Source organism: Scaptodrosophila lebanonensis, unplaced genomic scaffold (genome assembly GCF_003285725.1).
Source record: "Scaptodrosophila lebanonensis strain 11010-0011.00,11010-0021.00 unplaced genomic scaffold, SlebRS2 tig00000043-arrow-pilon, whole genome shotgun sequence".
Taxonomy (NCBI): domain Eukaryota; kingdom Metazoa; phylum Arthropoda; class Insecta; order Diptera; family Drosophilidae; genus Scaptodrosophila; species Scaptodrosophila lebanonensis.
Genome location: NW_022060545.1, coordinates 12,245,298 through 12,268,565, shown reverse-complemented (window position 1 = coordinate 12,268,565; position 23,268 = coordinate 12,245,298). Strand labels below are relative to the sequence as shown.

The 23,268-nt window shown below is 41.0% G+C and overlaps 5 protein-coding genes across 9 annotated transcripts; 3 read left to right on the top strand and 2 right to left on the bottom strand.

Annotated features, from left to right (window-relative positions):
- Positions 1-756: 756 nt before the first annotated feature.
- LOC115622143 (putative uncharacterized protein DDB_G0291608) lies at positions 757-12,503 on the bottom strand. Of its 4 annotated transcripts, XM_030516004.1 has the most exons (10): positions 11,104-12,503; positions 9,496-9,561; positions 4,992-5,165; positions 4,559-4,910; positions 4,285-4,392; positions 4,048-4,122; positions 2,262-2,354; positions 1,890-2,140; positions 1,218-1,311; positions 757-1,152 (listed from the first exon to the last, which is right to left on the bottom strand). In XM_030516004.1, the coding sequence occupies exons 1-10, from the start codon at positions 11,181-11,183 to the stop codon at positions 1,039-1,041; spliced, it is 1,407 nt and encodes a 468-aa protein (XP_030371864.1). In that variant the 5' UTR covers positions 11,184-12,503; the 3' UTR covers positions 757-1,038. The 4 variants fall into 4 exon arrangements, with proteins under 4 accessions (XP_030371864.1, XP_030371865.1, XP_030371867.1 ...); XM_030516005.1 differs by lacking the exons at positions 2,262-2,354; positions 4,048-4,122; positions 4,285-4,392 and having other exon boundaries at positions 1,218-1,368; positions 11,104-12,502; XM_030516007.1 differs by lacking the exons at positions 2,262-2,354; positions 4,048-4,122; positions 4,285-4,392 and having other exon boundaries at positions 11,104-12,501.
- A 250-nt stretch (positions 12,504-12,753) lies between these two features.
- LOC115622859 (unc-112-related protein) lies at positions 12,754-16,245 on the top strand. The gene is made up of 2 exons (XM_030516943.1): positions 12,754-13,379; positions 13,451-16,245. Exon 2 carries the CDS (start codon positions 13,570-13,572, stop codon positions 15,697-15,699), a length of 2,130 nt encoding a protein of 709 aa, XP_030372803.1. The 5' UTR covers positions 12,754-13,379; positions 13,451-13,569; the 3' UTR covers positions 15,700-16,245.
- An 836-nt stretch (positions 16,246-17,081) lies between these two features.
- LOC115622677 (DNA-directed RNA polymerase III subunit RPC5) lies at positions 17,082-18,843 on the top strand. Its single transcript, XM_030516694.1, has 4 exons — positions 17,082-17,194; positions 17,255-18,092; positions 18,153-18,367; positions 18,423-18,843. Exons 1-4 carry the CDS (start codon positions 17,162-17,164, stop codon positions 18,780-18,782), a joined length of 1,446 nt encoding a protein of 481 aa, XP_030372554.1. The 5' UTR covers positions 17,082-17,161; the 3' UTR covers positions 18,783-18,843.
- On the bottom strand, positions 18,811-19,531 carry LOC115622678 (cancer-related nucleoside-triphosphatase homolog). The gene is made up of 2 exons (XM_030516695.1): positions 19,419-19,531; positions 18,811-19,363 (listed from the first exon to the last, which is right to left on the bottom strand). Exons 1-2 carry the CDS (start codon positions 19,453-19,455, stop codon positions 18,831-18,833), a joined length of 570 nt encoding a protein of 189 aa, XP_030372555.1. The 5' UTR covers positions 19,456-19,531; the 3' UTR covers positions 18,811-18,830.
- A 383-nt stretch (positions 19,532-19,914) lies between these two features.
- Positions 19,915-23,149, top strand: LOC115622551 (ADP-ribosylation factor GTPase-activating protein 1). Of its 2 annotated transcripts, XM_030516518.1 has the most exons (5): positions 19,915-20,271; positions 20,395-20,978; positions 21,036-21,240; positions 22,168-22,227; positions 22,295-23,149. In XM_030516518.1, exons 1-5 carry the CDS (start codon positions 20,212-20,214, stop codon positions 22,823-22,825), a joined length of 1,440 nt encoding a protein of 479 aa, XP_030372378.1. In that variant the 5' UTR covers positions 19,915-20,211; the 3' UTR covers positions 22,826-23,149. The 2 variants fall into 2 exon arrangements, with proteins under 2 accessions (XP_030372378.1, XP_030372379.1); XM_030516519.1 differs by lacking the exon at positions 22,168-22,227.
- The last annotated feature ends 119 nt before the right edge of the window (positions 23,150-23,268 follow it).

Below are 23,268 nucleotides of genomic sequence, written 5' to 3'. Positions count from 1 at the left end.
ACTCTAAAGTGAAGATTTTATTTATTTAAAAAATAAAACGCACTTGCATAACTTTGTTAATTATGTTTATTTCATTATTTTGCATAATTTGCAATTACCCTTGTTGATTAAAAAAGACTAACATAACTGGACGTTTGCATAATACAAAAATAATATACATATATTAATTAATATCAACGCATTTTACAAATAAATTCGCTTAGACTGTGTGTTTTAATTGTGTGTATAATTATTTAACAAAAACATTTGCATGTCCCGCAAACATGCCAATTTGTTAGAGTTTAAAAATTTAACTAATTGATTAAAAAAAAACAAGGAAGATTTCTTGTGCTTGGCCTTAATTGTTAAGTTATTACAATGTTGTTTGTGTTTTTTTTTTTTTTTTTTCTTTAAGTACAAAAGAAGGCTAATGTGGTTTTATAATGAATATCGTTTTCGTTTCTACGTCTTTTTCGTCGCTGTGTGTATTTGTAGGTGTGTGTGTTTGGTTTAAAAAAAAAAGAAAAATTGTATTACATCGACCGCAGTATTTGAAAATATTACACATTCCGAGATATACATGAACATGTACATATGCATATGTAATGAGTATATTGCTTGTCTGACAACACCTTCAATTTTTTTTGTTTTTGTGTTTTGCATGCACTTATTGTAGTTGTTGTTGTTGTTGTATTTTATTCTATAGTTTCTGTTAGCAAAAATTATTGGTTGCTTATACAAAAAATTTACATTATTATTACAGTTACAATTGGCAAGTATAGTTGTTGTTAGGTAAGTTATTTATTTCGTAAGTATATACTAAGTTTTAGAACAATTTCGAGAATTTTTTTTCTGGTTGTAATTGTTGTTGCTGAGTGTGTGTGTTTTTGTGTGTGTGTATTATTAATTATAAGTGTCTTTTTGTTGGTCTTTGTAAATATTCCAGCATTTTGGACAGACAGACAGTATTGCACACTAGTCTAGTCTCGCAGACACTTCGAGTGCCCCGAAGGACTGCTTCTATTAACTAATCGATAAACGATTAGAGAGCCGTCTTCATCATTCGCCCGCCAATTCATCGATGCGACACCGTACGGCATGCTCGAGCACCTCCAAGCTGGCATAATCCAATTCCTTGACCAGACACAGTGTAGCCGACAACAGATTTGAGTTCTGTAAATCGTATCAAATAGTAAACAGGAATATCTTAATTTTAATACATATACGCAGATACTCACCCTATTAATGGGACGTCGATGATAGCCCGAATAATGGTTCATTACGTTGGCTGAAACGTTGCTGGCTGAATCGCTGTAGCGACCCTCGGGACGTCTATAAGTATATTCGATAATATTTTTTGAAATCAAAATACAGTGACTTTTGGAGTGCCTAGAAAATAATTTGGTATAAATACAGGGATAGGGATGTCCTTGAAATTTTCTCACTTTCATTAAATTCTCGGGTTCTCGCGTAAAGTTTCTTTTAAATATACCATATCTTTTTACCATTAGATATTAAAATATGTATATTTTTAATTTTTGCATTAATGTAAATTATAGATGATTGGTTAACAATGTTTTTGACAAAGAATATTTAACTTTAAGATGAGCTGATTTCCAAGCATTTCTAGCAACATTTTCCAAGCAATATTCTATATATACTTAAAAGTATTTAGTAGTGGACATATCGCAAGAATAAAATAAACTGGATTCGCTTGTAAGTGTAAAAAATGCTCAAGCAAAGTATAAAATCTCTACGTGATATAGTCTCAGAAAACTAGACGTTCATACAGTCGAACAACAGTTCAGACCAAACTGATTTACACTCTTAATGTAGACAGATTTCGATCACTTCAAGCCCCATCTCAGATGAAACACTCTTGGGAACTTCTTTTAGCAATCGCCACTCACCTGGAACGCGGCCGTTCCTCGCCGTCCCACTCGCCGCCATTCTCACGTGCGCTCCCATTGCGATACCCGTAGCGATCGCTCTCGGCGCCCGCAGCACGACGCTGGGCGTGATGTAGTTGCATTTGACTACCATAGGGGTTGTGATGGACCTGAGGGGTCTGATGCTGTTGATGCTCCTCCCATTCCGTCAAATCGGTCTGGCTATGGCGATAATGAGCTGGATACGCTGGCCGATCGGACTGATAGTATTCCTGTTGGGGTGAACGAAACGAGGAATACAAAATTAGAAAAGCGACACCATTCTAAATGCTGCTCCACTCAACTGTTTCACAACTAGTTTTTGTATTATATAGAGAAGGCGCGTCATCTTACCTTCATGGAATGAGTTGATATGCTGGGCGGTATGGGAGCTGAACGCTCTCTATAGCCTGCATGGGGGCTCTCCTGATCGGAGCCGGGCGACCGCTGGTATTATTGTTGTTAGTGGTTCGTGGTGCGCGTGAGTTTGCAATTAGTTGTGATTGTTCGGATTAGAGGGGGGATATATAACAAACGAATATACCGTTAGACGAGAGGTGGTGTGTGTTTAGTGTGTCATTAGATTTGGCATATTACGAAAATGTTGAGCCCATTGTCGGTTTTGGTCAATGGCGGCAAACTTAAATATAATGTGCTGGTAATTTGACGCCAACGAAGCTTGAATGACGTCGCACAGAAATGCCGAAATGTCGCTCATTGGAAGACCTAACCCTTTGTACCATTGTATATGTATGTACATATGTCTATATACTCGCACATACATAATGACCCATTTTATCAGTATGCTTTACTTTCTGCTTCGCCTTATGCCTTGCCTCCGTTTCGTTGATGCCGCTTGCCGTCATTCAAAGTCAAATGTTGCGGCATGACTTAACCTAGAAAGCAAAGCGCGCCCCCACTAACTTAACAATGGGGCTATGGTAGCGACACTACCAAGAACCTTAACCATGCCGAGAGACTTGCGTGACTAGCAGCCACCGGCAAAAGAAACAGCAACAGCCAACAGAAGCGACTGCGACTGCGACAACGACAACGACAGAGCGTGCCCTCAAGTGTGACGTGTACACACCCAAGACTACACTACTTATTAAGTAGTCCGTTGATGGGCATGGGGATCTATTGTCCCATCACTCAACTCAATAGTGCTTCAAAAACTGTCTTCCCTACTTTTCAAAACAAAGACTGCACCCTCACGGAAACACCAAAAGCCATAGTGAACGCACGTCACAAGATATTCTGAGCGAAATAGGTGTTATAAATACTCCCCTCTAGCTAACTCTAAATATTTGTTAAAAATGCTTTAAAACTTGATTTTAAGAAACGTTAAGCCGACTTGAAACGTTTTTTGTTTTTGTGAACTCACGATTTGAAAGAAGTACCAAACAAAATTATAAGCAACTCTTTTAGCCGCTTTAAGGTGATAATTTTATTTTGAAAACTACATCTCATACTTATTTGACACTTTTAGCTGACTACTATTTTAAGTGGCGTATTACTAAACCTCGCATAAATTTCTTTGCTGCCTTTAGAGTCGATTAAGCATTTTTCTGTTCACAACACATACCCGAATAATTAACTGTTAAAAGGGTAATTAACCAACACTAGGGCATTTTCTTGTTCACAATACCCGAATAATTAACTGTTAAATTGGTAATTAACCAACACTAAGGCAATTGGGAAAAACCAAACAGAAATGTAGAGAAATAATAATGGAAACCTCGTTTTCGAATGCACAAAAATTAATCTCATATCGAGTGACTTTTTTACCAGTTCAAGACCGCTTTCGATAGTTTTTCTTCACCCGTGATTTTTTATTTAAAATCTTGTGGAAAAAATGATTTCTCTCCCTCTTTAAATTTCCAGTTTTTCTCGAATCTTTAAATTTAAACTCCCTAGTTTCTCCGTTTGCGATTCTGACTACATTTTGTGTGCAATCTAAAGGCAAGAGGAAAACAAGCTTCAATCGGTAACTGTACTTTAATATCCAATTTTTTCACTCTAAAGGTAGCTTTTCCCCCACACTTGAACTACAAGTATACTAGTATATCGAGCGCGCACTGTTATTTTGCTAGACAGCGAGCTCAACAATATCGTTAAAGGCTTAAGACTGGTTGCTTACATCAGGCTGATAAAAGGATGTGCGCTGCTCTTTAGTTATTGTATTATATTTGGGTGATGGCGGATGCGCGGGTTCCTGGGAAGGTAAAATCAAAAACAGAATGCCAATAATAATAATAGTTAGTAGGCTGGCTTAACAACTAGACACACACACACAATTGTGCTCACAACTAAGTAAAGGTCTGGTGTCATTAGGTGAGTTTTCTCAGGCCCAGCCAGAGTTAACTCTTTTCGTTACCTTTGTGGGTGTTGTGGGCTTTGAGTTTTGACTCTGACTATTATACAAATCGCTGACATTATTAGTTCCATCACTGCTATTAGCAAGCGGACTTGCTAATTGTGGCGGCTTGTGAATGAAGAAGAATATGTGGTTAGTGTTTTAAGTGGCAAGAAAGAGTGCAAATTCTTTCACAAACGGACGGATGCTGGGTGATGGAGTGATGGAGAACAAAAGCAAAAACAAAGGAGAAAACAAAAACCAGAGCAAAAGAACAACAAAGGAATGCATTTACCTCTTTCATGGGACTCGAACTGCGACGCGGCTGCTGATGATACTGCGCATGCGCAGAACTTGGCGAGGCCTGTGGCTGTTGTTGTTGTTGTTGGTAATGCTGCTGTGGCGGTGGCGAGTGCTGTGGATAACTGTGCTGCTGATGCTGTTGGTGTTGTTGTTGCTGCTGCTGCTGCTGCTGTGGGGAAGTGCGTTGTTGTTGCTGTCTCGCCTCATAGGCATCCTCATAGACCTCATCCTCAGGAATGGCGCCAGCACTGCCTCGCAGCGCATCATCCATTTCCTCTTGCGTCACCTCCACATTATCCAGTTTCTTGAGGTTCGGCAAGGCACGCAACACAATGGCGCGATAGCTACAGATACAAATGATTAGTTGATGAGTAATAATCACAAACAAATTCATTATAAACAGCAGGTTTGCTCTTTTTACTCACTTTGGCCCCGCACGCTCACAGCACGGATTCTCCTCGAGCCACAGATATTTGAGAGCGGGCAAGTTTTGCAAATAGGCTATTTCATTGATATCTTGTATGTTATTTTTTCGTAAATACAACTCTTGTAGTTTTGTGCAGTCTTCAAAGGGCGACAGTGTGCTGATTTTGTTGACGCTGTGGCGCAAAAACAAAAAAACAAGCGGGAATTAATGAATTATCCACAATCGTACAGGCATTAAATTACAATCAACAACAAAGACACTTCGGCACAAGTGAGTGTGAGATGATGTGATTCATTTCCTTAAGAATTGGGTTCGGCACACACAAAGCGCAGAGAAGAGAAGAAGAGACCACAAAGGCAGCTCTGGAGGCTGTGCGGTTTGTTCCGCTCTGCCTTTTATAAGCATGAGGTCATTAACTCTAGACTTTCTTTCGCGCCGTTAAAGCGAGAAATAAAACCTAACTATTAAAGCGTGTTTTGTGTAACGAGGGTGAGATGGTAAGAAAATAAGAATAACACCCTAACAATATTTATTTAAATACCCATACTTCTAATATGAGTTATTCTTAACTTTTCAATTTCGATCTATCTTTTTCAACAATACGGACAATTGTAAAAAGAAAGTTTTGGATCATTTGGAATGGTAGAAATAATTCTCACTCGGTTACGAATTGATAACCTTATTATTATGGTGGGAAACTCACTTAAAAGTAGAAGAAAGAGACTGCGACGCTTAAAGATCAATGGCTTCTCGAAGTCCTGGTCTGCTCTTCCAAAGGTTATTTTATTTAAGAATAAACCAAAAAGAGAAAACCGCCAGTATTTGAGAAAATCCGACATGGATGTTACACTTGTTTAAAGAAGTTATGCCACTACCCTCGCATGTATGTACTTGTGTCTGAACACATATGTTTATGCGCTGAAGACATGACACACTCTTTCTAGTTCCATGAATCCACAGAAGAAAAACCGACACTGTCATCATTCATCATTGATTGTTGTCGAGGCTGACAGATGCCGGCTCTGGACCCCGACTGTCGCCGAACCCGCTGACAGGCCCATGGGTGTATTGTCGTCTAGGTCAAGGTAGATATACAAGTAGTCGTTCGTACGACGACTTCGACGCTGCTTAGCGCCAAATCTATGCTAATTACTGTGAAAAGGCCAATTGGCCGACGCCTGAGTTTCTCGAACGAGGCGCGTGCCTTAATTGCTTTCTTCTTCCGTCTGCTGGTGTTGTATGGCTTGTCAAATGCTTGGGACGATAAGATAGCTAGAAATACACGCACGCGTCTATATATATTGAGTATGCGGGAATATGGCAAGTTCTTGAGCCACTCTGGCTGTAAATATGTGTTGTGAGGGTATATAAATAAAATAGCCTGAGCAGGCGGCTAAAATTAGAGGAATTTTTCTATTTTGTGTCACTTTAAATGGCACACGGGTGCATTGCCATGGATGGGAAGGTATGTGACCTCAGCGCGACTTTTGGACTGCGACTAGCAATAGGAAAGGCACGCAAAAGTAGCACAACTAATCGGGTAAAAAACCCAATCCACACATTTGATATGCTAATTAGACAACTTCTGTGACTTGCTTTCTTACCTCACCTCTCAGCCCCTTTCTTCGAGCACACAAAAGCTGGTACTAAAGTCTGCGACAACTAAACATAGTGCTCTTTATATTTACAGATTTATAATATATATTTAGGTATATATATTGATTGTCCTGTCACAAGGCTGCACGCAATGCAAATCGAACTGATTTAGGTTACAGAACACTATATAGAAGAATTGCATACAAATTGTCGGGCATGACATCAAATGTTGAACAATCGGATACACCAACGCATGACAGTCATAGGAAAAAAACATGAACTGATTTATGGCCAATTTATGGTCTACCATTGCCTTACACAACAGCAAACACAGAGCCGGAGCCAAGTGCCGAGCCAGTTAAGTCAAACAACAATAAAGCAGTAACAACAGCAACAACAGCTTTATAACGCCTCGTCCATAAATGCCATTGGATATACTTACAAGTAGAATAAAAAGAATCGTTGAGGGCTGTGCATTGGAACGAAACAAAGAGCATTTCGCTGTTAAATGCAAACCCCAGACAAACCGTCTTTGTTGCCTTCGTAGCCACGACCCGAGAGCTACCTCAACGTTTACTGCAAATAATGGTTAATAATAACTCGAATTTCTGTTCAAGTGTGCAGATTAAGTGGCCTGATATAATGCAATAATATGAGCATAGGGCTGGGCTACACTTTGAAAAAAGCGAGCTGTTGTTAAGACCTCAGGCATATACTACATACTTATTTTCTTAGTTTAAGATTTGTATTTGTATACCCTGCACCCTAAGGGTGAAAAGGCAGAAGAAGGCGTGGCAGACCCCTTGTGTTAGGCCCATACATACTATAATAGATCAGCCTGATGAAATGCATATATATAAAAAAAATGTCCCTTTGTTCGTCCTTATGAATATCAAGAACTTTTGACCTACAAGTATAAAAGCTAGGGATACCAAACTTGATATATGGACTTGTCTTATTTAATTTCTTTATTTATTATTTATTAGCCATACACAAAGCAAGTTTGTTAGAAACCCGACATATGTAGTCTCATATTTTATATTTCATAAAACTGAGCGGTTTTTGACTTAACTTGTTTCTTTGTGATAATAAGTATCTTAAGCGAATTCGAAATTTCATAAAGATGGATTTGCTGTATCATATAGGAAATGATTGGAAGAATAATATTACAAGGTAGATATTTGCATTGAGTGTTGAGTTTTCCCATATTGATGATGAGTGCTCTTCTTTTCGACATCCCATCAAAATTTCATGGCAATCTGATAGACAAAAACCTAGCTATCGCACACAAAGCAACCCTGTGTTTGTGCTAACGGTAAAAAAAATGACTATCAAGCAAGGAGAAAATATTAAATACTGTTCCTTTTCATTAATTAACGAGACAAGTTTGTGGTGATAATTATTAACCTTGTGGCTGAGTCCATGAGTGGCAAACGTGATTCAAGAATGGTCGTGAGAACTTAAAAAGATGCGTGGGATAAACAGCGTGAATTTTTCAAAAATCAAACAAATGAAATGAAATATCTCAAAAATCAACCATTCATCGCATTTTAATCGAACAGTTCGGTGTTAATTTTCTTATGAAAAGAAAGCGCTATAACGATGTCGAGGCCTTTCAAAAGGCGTTAGGAATCTGAGGGACATGCTTGGTGATGATTTAAAATGCTAGATTGAAATGCTTCTTGGTCGCAAAAAAAAAATTATTTGTCGTCGGGACGTCTATATTTGTAATAAAATAAGCTCATTTTGCCAAATAAACAATTCTGTACTCTAATTTTAAAAAGGTCCTGTTTACTTTAGAAAGCAGCCTGTAAAATAAATGAAAACAAATTGCTTTTGTTTACTTTGGAGTTAAATGATGATTGTTTGTTAAATATTTGAGTTGGGTTCGATTGCTATTCATAAACTTAGGGGAGGTATACTACATAAGCGATTATCGAATAAATTTGTCGAATCTCTGTCCAATTGGAAAGCCAAGTAACCAGTCACGTCATTCGTATTGCCCTAAAACATTTGTAAATTCAAATTGCACAGTTTAAAAAATCATTTGTAATACTCGTCTCGAATGGCAAAGAGCCCAAGTTCATACATCAATCAATATGGTGTATCATTCATTCATTGCAACATGTTGTCAAACAAAATAACAGTTAGTTGTGAATCGATTTCAACGACCTTGGCAATCAAAATATTACTTATTTTTGCTGTGCTTTGCGGCCATAAAAGGCAACAATGCATGGCAGCGACTACAACAAAAAACACTCAGCATAATCATCACTTATGTGTAAGAGCGTTGAAGTAGCTCTGCCATGTGTATCGCGCGACTTATGCATGCATGTACGAGTATGGCTATCCAACAGATACTTTTGAAGCTCCTACACACGAGCAAGCGGCGGCACTTGTTCTGCAATGTCCAAGGCGGCGGCCAACCCACGCCATAAATCGGCCACCAGTTCGGGTAGTAACTACAATTTTGGGGCTCCCACATACGAAACACTAAGTATTTTTTAAGCATACAATATATACACTCGCGTATATATTTATTTTGCATGAATTACGCGCCTGAGCATTTCAAAGTCCGCCAAAGTTTTTGCGGCTTGCTTTCGGCTCGCTCACTAGCTAATGATGATGCTCGCCAGGCGATGACATCATTCGCGTAACGCGTGTATACTCTATAAGTATCTATCTATCTGGGTATCTCTGTGTTTATGTATGTATGTATGTATGTATGTGTACCTCTATCTCGACTTAAAGCAGAAGGCGATTAATTGAATTGAAATCAATCAAAAACAAAACAGCAGCAGTGCAGGAAATGAGCGCAACCGCGCAATATTTGGCAAAAGTATCTTAATCCCCAGCACAAGTTGGGCCCCAACCGCCCCCGCTGGCCAGCAATTTTGTCGACTTACCTAAGCGCCAAAACTTCAACACCACGCATACGTTTGATTATGGATACATCGCTGAGATCACTTCCCCTGTAAAAAAGAAACAACAAGAATATTTGTTTATTAACAGAATAAATAAATGTTTAACATTAAAAATTCCGGGTTTCTGCCCCCTACCTTCCGAGCCAATGCTAATGACTAAATGCGTTTAGTTTGTCCCGCAAAAGTAGTTGAAATGGTCAATATTTGTTAGTTAAGAGAGTAAATAAATGTTTAAAATTAAAAATTCGGGTTTTCTCCCCCCTCCCCACTCTTAGACTATCTTCCGAGCTAATGCTAATGACTTGATGCGTTTAGTTTGTACCAGAAAAGTAGTTCAAATGTTCTTCGGCCTGCACGTTTTCATGCCACTCGGCGCTTTGAAGTGCAGCAGCCGCCTCCTTGCCACAAGGCGGCTGTCTTCGGCGCTCACTTCCACTTAACCCCTTAGGAAGAGTTTCGAGTGCGGCGTGACTTGGCACAGATAACGGCTAAGTGGAGCGTTTGGACGCGCTCTCCGCTGGTCATACTCGTAGTTGCAACTAAACTGGTTTCTGTTTCTGTCGCGTTTTGTTAGAAGCTGATGCCATAGACTCTATATTTAAAGCGGTTTTTCTGTTTTATGCTACGTATTTTGTCTGCATTTGGGGATTCGGGTCAGTTCGGCGTGAAGTGAAAGCGGGAGACGAACAGACGCAACTTTTCGAAAACATTTTCTGCTTTCACTGCAGTTCGAACACAAAATCCTTAAAGCTTGATAAAAAGGATGAGCTGGATTTTAACATTTCAAAATTATGGTGGAATACGAATGTTGGGAAATATTTAAAATGTTTAACTTAAGAAAATAATTTAAAAAACTCCCAAATTTTTCATTTAAGCTACTTATTTTTCTAGCAATTGTTACCATCAAGAAGATTACTATTTTTATTATTTTTAAATTTTAATAACGATATTGGCTTTAAATACAGTTGCAAAAATAGTCAGCCTCAAATTTAGGTAACCGTTTTTTTTTTATCTAGGATTCTTCCATTCAGTCTATCTGTTTGGATTAAACAAACTTAATTTAATACTCATTTCAATTGAGTTATGGTTGGTTAGTAACAGTCTACACGTTCTTAAAATTGAAGAGATTTTTATTATTATTTCACAATATGTGCGAGACCCGCAAATAATAGTATGCTGACACTAAAATAAATACAAACATAAACATAACAATTTTGTTAGCAACAACCAGGAAAATAAACAAAATAAAGTGCTTTGAAAAAATGAACGGAATAATAATGCCAATAGAGATGCTTTTATCTATTTCAGAAAAGTTTTTATTACTTGTCTAAATTAAACAGGATTACAATAGATTATTCCCTAAAAGATATTTGAAATTATTTTGACATATTCGCTATTTTAGTTTCAATAGCCCTAATTAGTATCCAATTCAATTCAATGCAGCGTGTGACTTGTATATCATGATATATAGTTGTCCCTGATGGGGTGGCCCGGTAAATAGCTGATCATGCAAAGCAATTAAAATAGTGTCAGACCCGCACCCACTACGATGCTGTCAGTATAAATAGATGGACACAGAATGCAACTTACCAACAATTGAGTTTTTTAATTAGCGACAAATCCGATTGCTTGGCACGGGCAATGACCATTTCCTCCGTTAGACGCGACATTATGATGCGATTACAATTACAATTTAATTGTGGCTTAGTACCGAATATTTGTTCAACCGAGGTCCAAACGAGGTTGTCTGCTGCTGCTGCTGGTGCTGCTGGCCGTATCGGAGCTTCAAACAGGTGTGGTTTAGAGCGGTCGTCTGTGTGTTAACCAATTGGCCAAATAGAACGTGTAGGCAGGCCCGTTTATGGACAATGAAAGGTGAGCAAGTCGGCCAAACAACAACAGGTTACAGTCAATGTAACGTCGCTTTTGTTGTTATTTTTGTTGTAGTTGTTATTGTGATTATTGTTGTTGCAGGCGTATGCAATTGGTAATTATTTTCTACGCTTTTTACACCTCGATGCTGAAGCTCCTTGCAGCGGCAGTGGCGTCGTCGTTGCATTCAAGACTCGAATAGTGGTGTTGGGATGGGGGCGTGTATGAGGTGGGCGGCAAGATAACAATTGTTGCGTAGCGAGTTTCCAGCTACTATTGTATCTTATAGATACTGCTTACACACACCACACACAAATACACACACACGCACACAGAGACGCTGGCGTAACTCACACGGATGACTAAGCGCGTTGTTGTTGTTGTTGTTGTTTCTGTTACCGCGGCTGTTGCTTTAACTATTGCGCGTTTATTTACTATTAACGTAATTCGTTGTTCACTCGTTTTCTCGCCGTTCCGACAGACAACAACTTTTACTCACAAAATACACATATATCTGCAAAATTGGTTGTTATTGTTGTTGTTTTCACTATACATACATATGTATGTCTGTATGTATGTACGAAAATTATAAGTCTATCTAGTATGAACTGAAACGTAAAATTTTGTAGTTTCTCGCATTGCACTTTTCGCAGGGATCGATTTTTCTTGTTTCCCACAAGCCGACACGTTGTTTTTATATGTTGATGTTGTTGATATGTGCACCGAAAGCCAAAAGAAAATGAATTAATAATCTGAAATATCCGGCACAGTTCACTCAATTTGTTATAACAGTAACGGAATTTGACAATTGGGATTCCGTTGGGCGACGACTGCAGGGATTTTCACCGATTTTTCATACCAAATTTTCTTGGTAGCTTTTCCTTACACAAACGCACACACAGTTGTACAGAGTTACAGGTATTTGTGTTGTTGTTGTTGGTGTGAAAGCGAGATAGAGATGAACAGAGGCACAAAGTTCAACGCGAATCGTAAATCGTGTGCGCTCCACACAAAAGCGCCACAAAGACTAAAACTTGATATACACGAGCTAGTGGCTGGCTTGCAACGGAGCTTTCATTGTGTTTGTTTACGAATATTGTGCAAGGCGTAGAGCGCGTTGGAGCTCATTTGTGGGTGTGCGGCTCTTATTGCGACGGCCTGTAAGTCAACAGACTGAGACAGCTGTCGTCACACTCGATACCAGCAATTATATACTCGATACCGATACATACTTGCCCATGTCGTCATCGATCGCTGTTTTGTGGCAACACCCTTGATGCTGCCATATTTATAAACAATAAGTAAAGAACGCAAATGCGACGAGGTGAAAGACATGAAAATTTTTTCTAAAAATAATTTGATATTGTTTATTATCGCAAATGAGACGAAGACGTAGTAACCAAAAGCAAATTTAAGGTGCGCATATTGAACGAATCGCCAATAAAACAAAAATCCTACACAAACAACAACAAATAGGGACAGCAAAAGAAAACACGTCGATTGTTCGCGTTCATGTTGGCTGCTGGTGCTGATTTATTTATGAATTAATTTCTCTATCTCGCGCGTTGATTTCTTTCGCTCTGTTCACCACTCGCGCTCGCCAGAGTCGAACGTGTTGTTTGTGGAATTTTTGCAGTTGAGTAGTAGTTGCTATTTTGTCGTGGGACGAAAAAGAACGCGTTTATTTAGTGCTGCTTTTGGTGCTAGTTGTGGAGGAAACAGAGATAACCTTGGGCGTATTTACAAGCTAGCGCGACGCGTGAGCAATTAAACCCGTTCAGCGTTAGAACTCACTGTAGTTTTTATTGTTGTATCAAGTGGAGCTGTGCAACAGCAGCAGCGAGTGTAGGGTATCCATAGAAATAACATCTGGCGTGTGGCGTCAAGATAAGAAGGGTCTGGTCGAAAGCATTGTATTGCGAAAAACGTCCACACATTGAAAATACATATATATTTCTGGTCTGGCTGCCATTCGGAGCGTAGCAGCAATAAGCGTAAGTAACCCATTACGTCATCATCGTTGTGTACAATTTTAGAATCAAATGATTTCGCTGTTCATTTCTAGTTATTTGTCGATATCGCCCGCGCTTGCCGCCCGTGTGTAAAATTGGCAGTCTCCGTCGCGTTGAGAACACCGTAACATAATCAAAATACGCCTAAAATTGGAAAGCCACCTCAACGACGATGATTCACGTTGGCGAAAACACTTGGAATCTACGGATTCTCATCACAGATCTAGATGTAGAGAAAACGTTACGTGTAAAGGGTGACCAGCATATTGGTGGCGTCATGCTAACGCTTGTCGATCCAGAAATGCCCAAGGATTGGTCTGATCACGCGTTATGGTGGCCCGCCAAAAATATTTGGCTAACACGCACACGCTCCACATTGGATCAGGCTGGCGTCCAAGCCGATTCCCTTCTCTATTTCACGCCCATGCACAAAACACTGCGAGTTCAGCTGCCCGATTTGCGTTTTTTGGATTATCGTGTTAACTTTTCGGTGAAAACATTCGCCGCCGTTGTTAATCTCTGCAAAGATCTAAATATTCGCTACCCGGAGGAGCTGTCCCTTTGCAAACCTGTCGAGCAGGAGCATTTAAAGAAGAATTTCAGCAAGCTACCGCCCAAAAGGATACCCGCGGCGGAGATAAACGGTACGACTTACCTACAACCGGCACCTGACACGAACAGCTTTGTTCCCTTTTCTGCCTACAATGGCAGCAACGGTAGCCTAGATAGACATCACAATGGCAACTTGTTGTGTGCCCCCGCTTCGCCATATGCCACAACACCGCGTCGTGCAGCTACAGCGCCGGGCACGCCCATCAGCTCGCCCACAGGCACTTGGATGCCGGGCAGCAATTGCTATACACCCTTTGACTCGTCCTCCAGCTTTGGCGACTTTCAGGATAATTTAGCAGTCTCCCCACGCGCACCCAGTCCTGATGTGCGGGCACGCTTAGTGCGTCCAAAGACGCTGATCGAGAAAGCACGTCTTAATGTAGGATGGCTTGACTCATCACTCTCTATTATGGAGCAGGGTGTTCGGGAGTTCGATACGCTTTTGCTGCGATTCAAATATTTCACCTTTTTCGATCTGAATCCGAAATACGACCAGGTGCGCATAAATCAACTGTACGAGCAGGCCAAATGGTCCATACTCAATGAGGAGCTGGACTGCACCGAGGAAGAAACTCTGATGTTTGCCGCATTGCAATTCCAAGTGAATCATCAGACCGATTTGCATCCACCGAGCATAGATTCGGGCATTGATTCGTCCAGTCAGGAGAATGGTGACGACGACATCGATTCGGCCCTCAACGAGCTGCAAATCACGCTGGAGGGTCCCAACGCTGGAGACGACAAAGGGAACATTACACGCATTCCCGAGCTGTCTGATTACTTGCGTTTCCTGAAGCCACAACGCTTCACATTGAAGGGCTATAAACGCTACTTCTTCACCTATCGTGACCTCCATTTGCATTTGTATAAAACGCAGGAAGAATCCCGGCGGGCAGCCCCCACCATTACCATAAATTTGCGTGGTTGTGAAGTCACACCCGATGTTAGTTTAGCACACGGCAAGTTTGCGATTCGCCTCGAAGTGGCGCCAGAGGGTCGCCGCGGGCCCAATACGGAAGTTTGGGTGCGTTGTGAGAACGAGGAGCAGTACGCCAAGTGGATGGCAGCCTGCCGATTGGCAGCCAAAGGACGCTCCCTCGCCGATAGCTCGTACGAGACCGAAGTAAGCAGCATACGCTCCCTGCTGCAGATGCAGAAACCAGCCCAAGCAGCGCCTATTAACATCAATCCTCGTTCAGTGGAGCCAATGGATTATCTATCCCCCAAGATGCTGCGTAAGTTATCCAGCAAGGCAGTGCAGCGGATTCTGGAAGCTCACGCAAATGTCCGTAACCTGCAGCTAATGGAGGCAAAGCTCAAATATATACAGGCTTGGCAATCTCTACCCGGCTTTGGAGTCACACTCTTCATCATCAAGTTAGATGGGCATAAGAAGGAGGAGCTGCTCGGTGTCGCCCACAATCGAATTATGCGCATGGACCTCAACACTGGCGACCACATCAAGACCTGGCGCTACAACACAATGAAGGCCTGGAACGTTAATTGGGGGATTAAGTGCATGATGATTCAGTTCAACAATGAAAGTGTCCTTTTCTCATGTCTGTCAGCCGATTGCAAAGTCGTACATGAGTTCATTGGCGGCTACATATTCATGTCTATGCGTTCTAAAGAGAACAACCAGACCCTGAACGAGGAGATGTTCCACAAATTGACGGGCGGCTGGTCGTAAATGGGGAGTTAAGACGCGAGTCGCAGGTCTTGCGTAAAGTCCACAGTCTAATTATAGTGCCAAGCACAAAATGTTGTCGTAGTAACTCTGCATGTTTTATCTTAATTATATATGTAATTGTTATAAACAGTGGTGGGGGGCTTCTTTTTTGCACCCTCCCATTTGTGAGTCGCGAAAATGCCTAGACTAATTATAATACCAACAGGATAATGTTGTGCCTTGAAAGCAATTATTTTTAACCGATGTGTCAAGTCAAATAATGTCTTACTCCAAAACTAATACGAATTGGGTTCCATTTACTATAACTAAGGAGCTATTACTGCGGTTTCCTTTTCGAGAAAAATTGTTCAGGACGAAAATGTTTTAATGAAATCGCAACACTAGTTTCGAGATATACATATGTATGTATGTACAAGTATGTATTCTTTTGTAATATGGAACAAGTCTTAACACACATTTATGAGTCGTATACTAAAACATGTTAATGTTATATCTATCTATATGTGTCAATGTCAATCAATGTATAAAAAAAACCAAGAAAATGTACGCACATGTTTTGTGTACTTTTATACAACGAAGAAAAATGTCTAAAATGGTATTCTTTATATTGTACCTATTTATTATTTAAACAAACACAAAAAGAGAAAATAAATTATTTTGTATGTTTTTAACGAGCGTAATATGGAGGAGTTCAATTGATTGCATTCGAGCGTGTTTTTTGCGGTTTTTTCAGACTTGTGAAACTTGAGCTTGGAGCGTGATTAATCATCATTGAGGGGCGTTGCTAGTGAACTGTGACTAAAAAATATTTTGCAGCGCCACTTAACAATGCAATATATATTACTGCATTTAATAGCGCTTTCAATGGAGTTGATAAGGAACTACAATGCGAGCCATCGGACACAATATTTGCGTAAAGCACGTCGTCGGCCATATACATGCATATATACTTATAAGGAGATTATGCTCGCATTACAAAGCATAATCGTGTTGATTGATTGTGACAGGACGCACGCAAGGGGTAGATAACAACTGCATTGAGTCACCAGCATAGCAACTAATAAAACGAGCATGGTCTCACGCCGGTCGTTTAATGCGTCAAAGCCGCCAAGCAGTTGACACGAAAAGTGTACATTCCTTATACTTTCAATTCAGCACATTAAAGCATAATTGAATTGAATCTGTGCAGCTGGTAGTTACATACTACTTTCAAGATAGTTTGCAAACTAAAGTCGAACTTTTGCAACAGTTTTTTTTGTATTTCCATTACGGAAGTTCCTACACAGCATTAATTTGAAATGTGAATATCGATAGAACGTAAGGCGCTAACAAGTAATGCGCCCATCTGGCAACACCGCAGATTGCACATGGCCAAGCAGCTGTTGGTCAATACGCTGTTTACATACAGATAGCTGTTAACTAAATTAACTTACATATTTCTATATTTATTTGACACATTCAAATGGACGATGAGGATGATCCCGTGGTGGAAGAGGTAAGTGCTGCCCTAATGCCAACAATGCCCAAATAATAAGGGTCAAATGCCTCGCCACAGATACCCGTTTTTCTCTCCAAGAATCTGCAAGACAGCCTCTATCTCTTCCAATACCCCACAAAAACGACATTGCCAAATCTGGACGATGCCATCGTCGTCAACTGTTGCGTCAAGCCCTATACTCAGCAGGTGAAAGTCAATTTCGGACTGGACACCGATGCCAAGCACTATGATCGCTTCAAGGGCGAACAGTTTGCAGTCTCGGCCGATGGCAAATACACTCTGGGCTCGACTACAACAAAGACCGGGGAACGTCCCACTTTTAAGCGTGGCATTATGGACAACCAGGCCTTCACCAGCACGCGCTCCCTCACTGACGTCTCGAAGTATATTGTAGGAATATTGACAGACAAAGAGATGCATCTCTCGCCCCTGACCAGCATTGTCCAACTGCGACCGGCACTGGCCCACTTCGACAAGGAGGACAAGCGACGTAAGGCGGAGCAGAAGGCACAAAGCGACGACGTCGACGATGAGGAGGCGTTGCAACAGGTGACCGTAAAATTTGCCCGTGGCGGCAATGTGGTGAAAAAGGCCAAGGCGCAAGGTGGCGGCTATGATTCCTTTATGAAGCGCATTGTCGACGAGCCATGGTGTGAGGCATTCTGGCATGCCCGGAGCACGCCCGCAGCGGAACTGGAACGTCAAAAGATGTACGCGAGCAATCAGCACGCTAATCAGTCGCTGTCATTGCAGCCCAGCGAGTATCTGGACAAATTGTTGCCACATGACGAGCACGTCCAACAGGTGGACACGGCGAATGTGGCACGTGTGTATAACAAGGCCATGCTTAAGACGATGCCGGCACTCGAGCAGGTGGGAGTTCTGCTCAAAGATGGTGAGTAGCAATACCAATACCCTAGTTTGTGGTTGAAATATTATTACTTTTGATTTGCAGCTAAAATGTTGTCCTTTGGAGACATTATGCGTATTCTTACGGAGCACATTGATCCACATTTGCAGGCTGACAAGGTGCTAGCGTTGCTGCCACAAGTGGGTATACTCTTGCATGGCAATTGGGTGCCCAAATCGGAAATGGTCTATCCGGAGAATATACTCTCACGTGTCAATGGCGTGACGGCAGAGCAAATGATAAAGGCGCGGGACTATGTGGTACGTTTTGAGGAATTTTTTTTCTTTAGAATCTAACTGAAAATATTCTACTCAGATCTTTAGGTTCTCACGCACACAGTTCTTGTTTCGGAATCAGGTAATGGCAGCCACTCAATTGCCGCCGGCCGAAACACTAGACGTGCTGAGCACGTTGGCAAGAGTGAACAGCTCGAAACGATGGGAGCTGCTGCTGCCCCCCGATAAGGAGTTCGAGCAGAAGCACTCAGATCTGGTGCAGCGGCAAGAGTTGCTTTGGCGCGCCACTGAGCAGACCTACAACGAGATGGACTGGGCCAAGGAAACGAAACGGGTGCGCAAACGATCCACGCGCACAAGCGAATCGCAGTCGACGCCAGCAAAGGCGACAATGCCACCACCTGGCGTGGATGCGACAACAGGCACAACTATGGCGTAGCGATACGTTTTCCAACAACAACAAACAATAAAGAGACAAGTATTCATTTTATTTTGATAAATAGTTCGCCTGCAAAATGTTTTTGGTAATTTCTTGGACCAACCTATTTCGGTTTTCCCGCGTCACAGTATAAATGGTACAGCCTGGTCCGTTCTTTATACGCTCGATGAGCGGAATGGGCTGTCGGGTTTGTGGTATGGTTGCTAGAATAGGCCTGTCACACTGCAAGACCGCCTGAATGGATTGCTCGAAGGCTTCACTGAACAATTCCATTTTACCGATTTCATCGATAACCACGAGCTGCGGAGTCGACGTTCCAATCTTCATCATTGGCAGTGCTATAGCTTCAAAATCTTGGACCCATACCACATATTTTCCCACTTTGGGATGTTGTTTGTTGTCATTCCTGGGCCTTGTGGTGCGTGCCAATGTACCACGGGCACCATCCAATGTGACCACGTCGAACCCTAGGCGATCTCCGCCGCCTTCTGGTCGCACCTCCTCCGTATAGAAACCCTGAAACTGACCATGCCCTTTCAGCTCCCCGCAAACCTTACGCACCAAAGTTGTCTTTCCCACGCCTGGGCGATTGTTAATTAATGTGGGTAGTAGTCGTGTTACCATGCATTTGCCTACCTGGTGGCCCAGTTACTAGAAATCGGGACGGTTTCATGGATGTGTTGCCATACACGCGACGCACAGTGGAGCAGAAATGTTGCCAAAATCAGAAGAAAGACCAGTTTGCTTTTCGGCTCTAAAAATGATTCAAAATATTAACATGAAAAGTATTGATCTGATTTGTTGATTCATTGATCTGTTTGGAAAGCAAAAACTCCAATCAGCATAGAGTCATAAATATTAATCTATGGTGATGATTGGGGGTCGTACTGCGTCTCATACTGCCTTTCGAGTAAAGGATATAAAAATATTAATTTTAAAATGTTATAAATAAGGAAGTCAAGTTCTGCAAAAAAAAAAGCCCGGATAAACTGTAGGATACTTTAATTAAACTTTCATAGCCTGATTTCTGCAACGATAAAGCAATCCCACCCCACTGTGCGTCGCTACTACTAAAAACAAGATGGCAACTCTGCAGTACACGTCAATTTGCACACACACTCGGGAGTAGCGAACGCAAGACGAGTGGAAGCGAGTGGGAATCGCTTTAGTCTTTTATTTGCCAATTAATTTTATTTAGTGCGCAGATCTATAGTTAAAACCTCAACGCTAAATGTGATTAATAAAGTACAACGATTCCAATATTGTGCAGTGCATCCCGATAGAGCCCCCAGTGTTGCCAGCTTCTTTGTCCTTGAGCCGCCACGCTCTCTTTATAGGTCTTTCAATATTGTTCAGCTTAAACGCCAGCGTCAGCAAAAACTTCAATTTATTAGAATCCAACTGTTAAAACAAAGTTGTTTCCGTTACCATGGCAAGTCCAAGGACGCGACGAGTGTTGCAAGAGTTGAAACCTCAAGACGACAATTCGGTAAGCTTAAAAAACATACACACGCACTCGCATAAATGCAAACGTTTACGCACACACGCACAAACAAATGCACCTGTTTTCAATCTCCATTCTGTAAATATGTATGTATGTATGTGTACTTAGAAATGCTTCGAGTGCGCTACACACAACCCACAATGGGTGTCCGTCACGTATGGCATTTGGATATGTCTGGAGTGCTCGGGCAAGCATCGAAGTCTTGGCGTCCATCTGTCCTTTGTTCGGTCCGTGACAATGGACAAGTGGAAGGATATTGAGTTAGAGAAAATGAAGGTGGGCGGTAATCGGAATGCTCGCGAATTTTTCGAGGATCAGGCGGACTGGAATGATCGGGCGCCCATCACGCAACGGTACAATACCAAAGCCGCAGCTCTATATCGTGACAAGATTACGACGCTAGCGCAAGGCAAGAGCTGGAATCAAAAGGAGGCAGAAACACGACTGGGCAGCAGCAATTCCTATAGTGGCAGCAGCGCCACCAAAGGTGGAAGTAGCTCTTTTAACGCTCAGCCACGAGCAAGCGCAACAGGTTATGGTGGGGCTGACGGAGGTGGGGTCGGAGGCTATCAGAACGGCGGCGGCAGTTATGGTGATACAACGAGTTATCAGCAATTTAATACACAAGAATTTAAAGACCAGAAGGACGAGTTCTTCAATCGACGCCAAGTGGAGAACGCTTCACGGCCCGAGTACGTAAACTAATGTTCTGTTTAGGTATACACGTATTCTAACGGATCTATTTACAGTCACTTGCCACCGAATCAGGGCGGTAAATATGCTGGTTTCGGTTTCACGCGCGATCCCCCACCAAAAACACAATCTCAGGAGATCATCGATTCAACACTCTCCACTTTAGCCTCCGGCTGGAGTCTGTTTTCAACAAACGCTTCCAAGTTGGCCAACACGGCTTCTAAGTTGGCCGTCACTACCGTCAATTCAGCATCAACCAAGGTATTAGGGCTTTGCGCGTGACAAAACAATCGCATCACTATCTATTTTTGTCACATTCACGAAATTGTAGTTTGGTTTATGCTAGAATTTAAAAGGAATTTGTGTTTATTTTGGCGAGCTTAGCGTTTTAGTAACTTCTCCAACCTTTCCGCAATGTTTTTACACATTTGGAAGCTATGTTGCCTTCAGCTATATGGGCATGTTGCGTTAAAAGATTTTCATGGGATCTGTTAGTCTAATTTCAACATGTATTTGTCTTCCATTTCGGTTCCGTTTCTAATTTAATTATCACTTTTTCACACATATAAGCGCTTTAAAATTAATGATAACGGTGAGACACATTAAATAACTTTTCCCTGTCTTTAAATATAGACTGTCGCAATGTCAGTACAAATTGTCACAATTCATTTAATACCAAAACCAATTTTGCTTTCTTTTTAATCTTGAACTCTATTTCTAGAGTTAGGTGTGTAGAGAAAATATATACAATTCTTTTTACTCAACCTCATTCATATTTTGTTCTCAATTGCGATATATATATTTGAAAGTAATTTACACGCAAAGTATATAAGGTGTTCAGGAATTCCATAATACTGATTGATTCCGGTAATATTGATGATCTTTAGTTACAATTACATCTTTTTAATTTTTGTTTGGAAATTGCTTTAGTTTTACAGACAGTTGTAAAATATTCGATTTAACAAACTTTCACGCCCATAAAGTTTAACACGCACTCATTCATCACTTTCCTAGTATGTAAAAAGCTATTTAGATGGAAATTTTAATTAGTTTAAGCATTTTCTGTATCACAATTTTCTTTTTTGCTTATCCCTTATTTAGCATATTTATGTAAGAGTTTATTTATTTTAATTTATTATGATTTCAATCAGTTGAATGTTTTTCTTTCCTTCTTTGTTTGCTTTGTAGATTAAAGAAGGCACTTTGCTAGAAACCGTGCAGAGTGGTGTTTCAGATGTGGCCTACAAGGTCTGTAGAGATATCAGTCTCAACTCTAAAGAAATTTTAATTTGAATTTATGGCTGCTTCTTCACAGGTAACCGACATTAGCAAACGAGGCTGGAACAATTTGGCCGGCAGCAACATTTCGTCTCCCCAAAGTGGCTATAACGAACCCGGTGGAGGATTTGAGGACAGCTCCTATCAACGTTCGCATTCGGTTGGTGGCAATCTGGCTGGTGGTCTGGGCCAGCAGAGTGGCGTGAGCGACAGCGATTGGGGCGGCTGGCAGGATAATGGCAATCAAAAGACGCATATGACTAGTTCTAGCTCGTACCATAATCAAATTAGCAGTCTTAGTGGAAACGCCAGTGCAGGATTGACCCAGGATGATGACTGGTCTGGTTTCGAGTCGACGAACTATCAGAGCGCCGAGACATCCTATCAAAATACCCCCTCCGGCGGACAAAGTGCTCGTCGAAATATGAAAATACAGGAAACATCGCAAAAGCTAAGCGAAGGTTTCGAAAATCTTGATGTGAAGAACGTGAAAACGAAGGCCGGCGCGTCCTCCGCCAATGCCAAACCCAGCGCCGAAGAAGATGCATGGAATCTTCTAATGAACTAAACAAGAATCAGCACATCCGAACCAGAGTGTATTTTTGTTTGTTTTTGCTTCTAATTTTTCAATTTACCAATTTGTTGTCTATATGTTTCTGTTTTAAGTCCAAGCTGTTGTACGCGCATTTAATGTAATCGACCGATATTATGTTCAAAGTTGTTTGTGTCTTGCTTTCCAACGAAAAAAGTTTAACTTTTTCATTACATTTTTTTTTTCACATTTATAGACCAATTTTATGTAGAACTACTTAATGAATTATTTAGCATAAATGTACGGCATATATATCTACTGATAAATAAACAAACAGCTCTGTGCTATATAGAATTGAAATTTTTTTTCTTTTTTCTTTCTAAACTGTGCTGGTTTTGTCATTAGCAATGGATTATTTTTACAGTAAATTGAAATAAAAATTAGGTCGATATGTGTAACATAACATATATAACATAGTC

Bases quoted from the DNA above. Each gene is read 5' to 3' on its own strand.
- LOC115622678 (XM_030516695.1), bottom strand. From the start codon at position 19,455: ATGAAACCGTCCCGATTTCTAGTAACTGGGCCACCAG. The intron at 19,364-19,418 runs GTAGGCAAATGC...ACAATCGCCCAG, and splicing joins TCTAGTAACTGGGCCACCAG to GCGTGGGAAAGACAACTTTG.
- LOC115622551 (XM_030516518.1), top strand. From the start codon at position 20,212: ATGGCAAGTCCAAGGACGCGACGAGTGTTGCAAGAGTTGAAACCTCAA. The intron at 20,979-21,035 runs GTACGTAAACTA...ATCTATTTACAG, and splicing joins GAGAACGCTTCACGGCCCGA to TCACTTGCCACCGAATCAGG. The intron at 21,241-22,167 runs GTATTAGGGCTT...TTTGCTTTGTAG, and splicing joins TCAATTCAGCATCAACCAAG to ATTAAAGAAGGCACTTTGCT.
- LOC115622859 (XM_030516943.1), top strand. From the start codon at position 13,570: ATGATTCACGTTGGCGAAAACACTTGGAATCTACGGATTCTCATCACA.
- LOC115622143 (XM_030516004.1), bottom strand. From the start codon at position 11,183: ATGTCGCGTCTAACGGAGGAAATGGTCATTGCCCGTGCCAAGCAATCG. The intron at 4,393-4,558 runs GTAAATGCATTC...TTCATTCACAAG, and splicing joins GTTCGAGTCCCATGAAAGAG to CCGCCACAATTAGCAAGTCC. The intron at 4,123-4,284 runs GTAACGAAAAGA...TTACCTTCCCAG, and splicing joins AGCCCACAACACCCACAAAG to GAACCCGCGCATCCGCCATC.
- LOC115622677 (XM_030516694.1), top strand. From the start codon at position 17,162: ATGGACGATGAGGATGATCCCGTGGTGGAAGAG. The intron at 17,195-17,254 runs GTAAGTGCTGCC...GCCTCGCCACAG, and splicing joins ATGATCCCGTGGTGGAAGAG to ATACCCGTTTTTCTCTCCAA. The intron at 18,368-18,422 runs GTACGTTTTGAG...TATTCTACTCAG, and splicing joins TAAAGGCGCGGGACTATGTG to ATCTTTAGGTTCTCACGCAC.